At 46.4% G+C, this 7332-nt stretch overlaps 1 protein-coding gene across 1 annotated transcript; it reads left to right on the top strand.

The window, feature by feature from the left end:
• The first annotated feature begins 897 nt into the window (after window positions 1-897).
• LOC111260055 (uncharacterized) lies at window positions 898-3611 on the top strand. The gene is made up of 2 exons (XM_022832527.1): window positions 898-1651; window positions 1929-3611. The coding sequence occupies exons 1-2, from the start codon at window positions 1231-1233 to the stop codon at window positions 2315-2317; spliced, it is 810 nt and encodes a 269-aa protein (XP_022688262.1). The 5' UTR covers window positions 898-1230; the 3' UTR covers window positions 2318-3611.
• The last annotated feature ends 3721 nt before the right edge of the window (window positions 3612-7332 follow it).

Here is a 7332-nt window from a genome sequence, read left to right as displayed (position 1 = left end):
CTCATGTCGTATAGTTTCACGTGTCACCCATTCGCTTTCGTTCTGTTTTGGTGCACCGGATGAGATCCACTTCACTGGTAAGAATGATGCTTTCTTTGGTTTTTTTCCCTCTGGCTGCACTCCACACCTCCCGTGCTGACGTCGCTCTCCCTCTCCGAACTCCGCTATCCCTTCATAGGGTTTCTCGTTGTCAGGTCCATATTACCCCCGACGGTAGGGAGTTACGATGGCGGCAGCCCCTTATCAACGATCCCTCGGTACTGCGTCCCTCTCTCTCTTTCGACGCCTATCGCCTAATTAACCTTTCACTTAACAGCCATTGATCCCCCCTCTACCAACAACCCCAGCAGCGGTACAGGCGCTAATGGCAATCTACAACGATCCGCTCTAGCTGCATTTGGCGTTCGCTTAATCTGTCGTTGACGCTGTCACACGCGTTCTCCATCAGCACTGGTGGCTAGACTTCAACGTTCAGGCAGTTCTGTGAAGTACTGCATTGCCTGGCTGCAGCAGCCTCCGTTCTGTACTATTACTAGGACGAGGTGTACCCCCACCATTATTTGCATTAAGTTGCTATTGCTGACACTATTACTACAACCAATACTGCATTTTCTGGCTGGCTACGACGAGATGTTAGGTTAGGACGAAGTGAGTCCCCAGCCCAACCGGTTTCTGGCCGCTGCTACTGTCACTGGGCTGCAGAGCCGCAGCGCTACCCAGTCACTCCGATCCAAAGGCGCGGCAACCCATGGATGGCTTTCGGGGACCACCCCCGCCCTGCGGGGCGGAGCATTGGCGACGCGCCGCCCATATCGAGTGGAGAGGGAAACGTGCCGCGGAGGGCTAAAAGCAGACGAGCAAATGATTCAGGCAGCATATCGTTTTGAACAAGCGACAAGCAACAAGCATTTATAGTAGACGTAGTACTATTGGTAGTAACAAATGAACGCGTGTACTTGAGCAATCATTAGCGAAGCCAGACAAAGTGCTACAAGTTACTCTAGAAGTAGAAGAAAGGTTGGAAAGTTAAACGAAGGTTTTGTGAATCAACGTCATCATCAGCAGTCGTCACAACTTGTGTAACAGCTTCGTTTATCTCATTGTAGTTGGCAACAGCACAGCTGTAACACGACAAATAATAACAAGCTATTGTTTGTTAGTGTTCGATCGACAAATCCGGAGCCGGTGCTACTTTGACTTTGTAGTGACACCCACGCACCCGCTATCACGATGACTGGATTATTAAATGATAGTGGTGCCGTAGCAGTGGACCAGGCAGCTGCGCCTGAGCAGGCCGTAGCGAAAAAATTCACCCCGTTTTCCGTTGATTATCTCCTTTCGGACGTGCTGCCGTCAAACAAACAAAGTACGGTTGAAGAGGACTCGACAAGAAGTCCCTCGCCCCGATCCGGGGCAACGGATCCCGATCCGTCAGATTCCGAGTCCGAACAGGAAGAGGCCGACGTCGAGGCTTCGTACCCACCCTTGACATCATCCGTATCACCGGCGCCGTCTCCATGCTCCTCAACATCGCCATCGCCTCTTGCTCTGTACCCCAATATGAGTGCATTCAACCCGGCTGAGCATGCGATGATGTCCACCATGGGGGTCGGTTGGGACGCTCTATATAACTATCCCAACATACCAATTGGTAAGTTTTGAATCTGCGCACAGTTACTAAAAACAAGTAAAAAAAATCTATAAATAGTTCATGGCTGTTTTGCAGTTATGCATATAAAGCGGATCAGCAGATGCAATTAATTAGCCATCAACATTTAGGATGTTTCTTGTGCTTAGGTAACATAAAAAGTTGAAAGGAACTCGTATTTGAATAGGCTTGTCGAACTGTAGCCGGATAAGTATAGCAAAAGAGGTCTACAAAATGTTTCTCAAACTAACAAAGTGTTTTTCCTTTTTGCGTTCCGCAGACGGTGGCCTAACAGAGCTACCAAAGCTGCCTCCTGGTCCAGTGAAGTGTCATCTGCGGAAGCATAAAACTAACCGCAAACCTAGGACACCCTTCACGACGCAGCAGTTGATGTCCCTAGAACGAAAGTTCCATGCAAAGCAGTACCTGTCAATAGCAGAACGGGCTGAGTTTTCGTCATCTTTAAAACTGACTGAAACCCAAGTGAAAATCTGGTTCCAGAACCGCCGCGCAAAGGAAAAGCGTCTAAAGGAGGCTGAAGATGAGCGTATTCGTATGGCTCAACGGCCACTACATCTAATGCATCCCCTGGCCGCCTTCGGATTGCCACTTATGCCGATGCACCACCCTCAAATGATGCCAATGCCTCTACCGAAACTGGAGAAATAGGCAGCCTCCAACAAAGTGTTTGTTGTCAACTGCTGTGTGCAGGGAAGTTAGCGGCATGCACTTCGAGCAATACATTTATAGAAGTAAATGACCTATTAGTCGTTGGCAAAGAAAATCCTCAATGAAGGGTAATTACCATCGGTTTCAAGCAGGAAGAGAAAACAATATTAAAAAATGAACCTCACAACTAAAACAGGCAAATGTATTTCGATCATTATCTTGCTTGGAGGGTCATTTCATAGCTCTCGACAACTCGGCAAATACTGCGTATTCGAAGAACCGCCATCGACCGCGAGTCCGCAGTATTAGCAGGTACACGATTTTCAAATATACGAAAGCATTCACTAACACAGAAAGTTGCTGCATAGGGTCGTCTGGAGCGAGGGTCACCCCCCGGAGCGATTTCGTTGGTTACCCCCACTCCGGAACAAGCAACCCCCGCCCAATTCGTGGAACATGGGCATGAAAGAGATGCAGAAAAGCTGCAGTAATAACAACGACAGCAACAACAGTTTCGATCACCGCCAATGGACGAAGGAAAGCGACACGAATCAACCCGCGCGCTCGCCGTCGTGTGCTTTTTAATTAACCACAGGTGGCTCAAGAATATAGTGCCCTGTTGTATCTCAAAGTCAGGCTGGCCCGATCTTGAGTACCGCCCGCTTATTTTAGAATAGGCGACGGCCGCAGCCATTTCGCGGGGCAACACCAACAGCTATGAATTGTACAGCCTAAAGAAAATCGAGTGCAGACCTTTTAAGGCTCTCGGCGAGACAACAGCATCCGAAGGGGTGTGGTAGACACCAGCTTTAATAACAGCCGGAGTTCATATATTGGCATGGTCGTGGACACATTAGAATTAACACATTCATTTGTGGAAAAACAAAATACACTCTAAAGTACATTATGTGTATATAGATATGTATGTATACGCTGAATGACTGTATATAAAACACTTGTAAGTAGCAACTACATAGAAGTAGTTACTAATGTAAATGTTTTTAAACGTGGTGGTACTATTTATACTATTTTCATGCACAGATTACAGAGAAACCTTATGCCGCATGTGAAAGTGAATAGGCATCTACGTACACATGGGCAAAATTATGGTTGTTATTATATCTCGTTAGATTTATTAACGGGATGTTTATATCTACCTTCCATCGGCGATCGGTAAAAGATGCGTCTTTCATTACATGTGTCCCAATCCGTATAGATGGAGTCGATGACGATAAAAACGCGAAACACAATAAAGCAAAAATACTGAATAAATATCAATATTCAGTGAATAGTACGACCTCGTGTGCTTATTCAGACGTTGTCCGCCCTTCTTCTCGCATAGCAGCAATGCATAATGTATTCTTGAGGGGGCAAAATCTCCGCAGTCGGAGCGCAAGCGCCGAGGACAGCTAGAGCGGGTATATTGTCTGGGCATCACTCGTTCTTCGCAGAGTATTCGTAGAGTCGTATGGTTATACACTGCAAAGTCTCTATAGTGGAGGCGAATGAATGAGTGAGCCTTTTCCCAGCTTTATTCGTTGCTGGCAATTCTTCGCCCCAACCCACTGTCAGCTGTAATAAAGAAGGAAAGTGAGGAATAAAGGGCTTTGGCCAGCGAAGACTATGGTCGGCCAATCCCATCTCGAATCGTTGTGGGGATCGGGAACGCGGCAGTTTCTCCTGCAGAACACTTGGGGAGACTCTGCAAACCCAGTCCTCTAGCTAGTTGAGGTGGTGACGGCCGTGACGATACCAATGGTAGCAGCTATGGCGAGTACTTGCTGCTTAGTGCCCAGCGCCTAGATCTACCGGTGCGGCGGCGGAAGGCCGCATCTTAATAGAGATTTAATGGGGCTTGGCAGGCATCGGCGGCAACCGTTCAGAAAGATGGGGTTCTATGGGGCGGGCTGAGAAGACGCGAATCCGGCTGCGGTCCGGGTAAAATTCTCGTGCCCGCAACTAGAGAGTGATGGGGAATGCCAGGCATTTGATGGTCCCAAAGCGGCAAGGCAACGTGAGACACCAAAAAGGGGAAAAGGGGCAGATCGGAGCTTCCCTTCGGAGTTGGCAAAACGCGCGAGACCGTCGGAAGTCGAGCAGCGCAGTCGATCCGTCGAGGCTCGTCTAGGCGGCGATGATGCTGCTATTAGAGCAGAGACTCAAAGCGCCCACTATCCCGCACCCCGGACCCCCAGATTTTCCCCAATGCCCAACCATTTTCGTTGGACGCCTCTGAAAAGGAGCAACCAAGTAGAAGATCAAATATTATATTAAAGCGGAGTGACGACCACGACTGTTCCCGCCTACCGCTAACAACGCTTAGAACTTTAAGTTTGCCTGCCAAACATGGCCCGATAGCTTCAGAAGCTTTTAGGGATGCTAAGCTATTGGCAACTGAGATTTGAAAAATCGCATATATATATATATATGTAATATTATTATAAAAGCACAATCATAGGCACAGAAATACGAAGGAATAACCCTTTATACACATTCTGGAGTAAAAGTCTGCTGAAGGTTGGAAAAAAGCTTTGTATAGGTTCTACTCACTATTTAAAATGAAAACTGCCAAAAGACCTCGTACTCGTCTATATTTAAACAGTTTTCGTAACCATTATGAGCTATAGCACAGCTAAACAAGTATAAAAATGCTTGATAAGTGAATCCTTGTACAGAAATTTGGATCACATAGGCGTAACAACGCAACAGCTTTTACTGATCAGCTTATTTAATGGCAAATGATATAATGCTACACTATTGGCCATTATTGTACACCGTCGACGTAATAATGCGATGCTAAAGGCGTCAAAGCTATATGATTGACCTCAATACAGCTCAAAACCTTAGAATAGGATTCCGGAAAGCCTGAAACAAGTGAAGGGCGTCAGCTCCGTTCATAAACCTCCGTGCTCAAATCCACAACACCGATAAATGTCCTTGGATAAGTGTATACATTTTTACGCTTATATATTGCCTGCCACCAATGCGAAGGATGCTGATCTCAAAAACCAGTAGCTAATAACAAAGCGCTGATTGACGCTTTATACAGTACCTGGCATTGGTATCTATCAGATTGTACGAATGAAGAACTAACCAGGCTGCAACGTAGAGAATGCAAATTCAGGTTTGCTTTCACGACTGGCCTTAAACAATTGGCAGCGGGCGCCTACCATATATATATATATATATAGACTTAGCTTTTGACTCATGTTTATGCCGGCAAACAGTATACGAGTCACTAGCTTTACTTTAATTTCCTGCTACAACAGCAATAGCAGCGAATACTCCTGCGACACGTGACGGAGGAGGATACGGGGCGAGATGTTGGCTCTAGCTACTTATCACCACTGGCTGGCTAGTCAGTCTGGCTGCCTGTCGGAGCTGTCGGAGTGGGCATCATCATGGCAATGGCAGCGGTCCCTATTTTGTTGCTGGGGAAGTCGTTATCGCATTTCGTTGATACAGATAAGCCGTCTAGCAACGGTGCCCGTTCTAATCTTACTAAGCGAAGAACCATCCTGTGAAGAACGAGAACCCTAGGGCGCCTGGAGGTTTGTGTGGCCCCTGTCTACAGTGTCGCACTGGGGGACCTGCCTAAGCCACACAAATTATGATCCAATAATGTTACGTAATTGATTGGACTAAAATCAGTGGTAAAACGGTGCACGGATGGTATAACTGAAACATAGTATATTTCGTGTCAGTTTTAATGGTCGTATTGCTTCTCACCATATGTCAAACAGACTAAAATTACAGTGGTTGACTTTGTAGCGGATAAGCTGATTCATGTTTAGAGGGTTGTACATAAAGCATCGTTGCATGTCACGAACCAATGCTGATCCAATAAGCGGTCTCTAAAAGCTTTCGAATCGATCACACAGGTGATGCATTGTGAAGGGTAAAGTAAGTGGTTTCAACTTCTGAATGACATTCTAACGAAGAAGAGATGGGGCTGATTCTCTTTCAGGTTCCCACATCGCTCCTGCAACGAAAAGAAATAGAATCCAGGGCCGCTTTCTATAGAATTTCCATTCATAGCAAATGTTCACACATGTCTCCTATTGCTATTATTCCGTAGCGTGGCCGATTATCAGATGAAACCAAAACTATATTTTCCACATGAACTGATGCAATGGGAGTGTTCTCGCTCCATGCATCACTAAGAAAACCTTCAAGACGCAAGCGTCGTACTCAGGACAGAAACGTTTCGGCGCATTGAAACGGGGGAATCAAAGAAATGAGCGGACGACATAGTTTTTAGATTACAGCATCGTGCGCGTCCGGTCACAACGTATCGAGCGAGAACTGAAGCAACGTTTCGTTGAACCGAGAGAACTCTTGTCGAAGGGTTATATATTCGTTGGATCTGGTTCACCCATCAAGTCCTGTGACAAGCGTAAAAGATTCTTTGCCACTCGTACTCTTCGCTTCAGATTAGCTTCTACCTACTCGAACTCGCGCTTTTGGCCAGTACAATAGCTGAGATCCCAGTATGATGTAATGGTCGACGGGTAAACTATCATGAATGCGTAACAATAATTATGTATAATAATGCGTTTAACAGCCGGTGCTATTGTCATAGTTAAGCTTTGCTTTAGGCGGCTGGCCCATCCCAGCACAAACAAAATCGTGCGTACGCCCGGCTTCGAGCCTGCGTCCTCTCTGCGTTCCTTTACTTAGCAGGTTAACATGCTACCACTACGTTATTGCGGAAACGTGTAAATAGCATGACACCAACGATTGCTTGCCATTGAAACGTATTTGATAGTATATCAGTAACTATGATGGTTTCGAAGAGCCATTACGTGGGACTACGGGAAGACCTGAGGGCTGGACTGTACCATTCAGTCAGAAATTGTCCAGCTTTTGCATCCTGAGACATACATCGAGGATTAGAAAGAGTTTCTAGGACTGGTCCAGTGTCGAGTGCAAAGGAGTAATGCTGTTACGTTACTGAACATCGCGGTTTTTAAGATCGTTGTAGCCTAACTGTCATTGGCAGACCTTTTCGATGG

Source organism: Varroa jacobsoni, unplaced genomic scaffold, assembly GCF_002532875.2.
Source record: "Varroa jacobsoni isolate VJ856 unplaced genomic scaffold, vjacob_1.0 scaffold_394, whole genome shotgun sequence".
Lineage (NCBI taxonomy): Eukaryota > Metazoa > Arthropoda > Arachnida > Mesostigmata > Varroidae > Varroa > Varroa jacobsoni.
The sequence above is the reverse complement of the archived record's forward strand: the minus strand, read 5'-3'. Positions and strand labels throughout refer to the sequence as shown.

Coding starts and splice junctions, on each gene's coding strand:
- LOC111260055 (XM_022832527.1), top strand. CDS start 1,231: ATGACTGGATTATTAAATGATAGTGGTGCCGTAGCAGTGGACCAGGCA. Junction 1,652..1,928: donor CTATCCCAACATACCAATTG/GTAAGTTTTGAA, acceptor TGCGTTCCGCAG/ACGGTGGCCTAACAGAGCTA.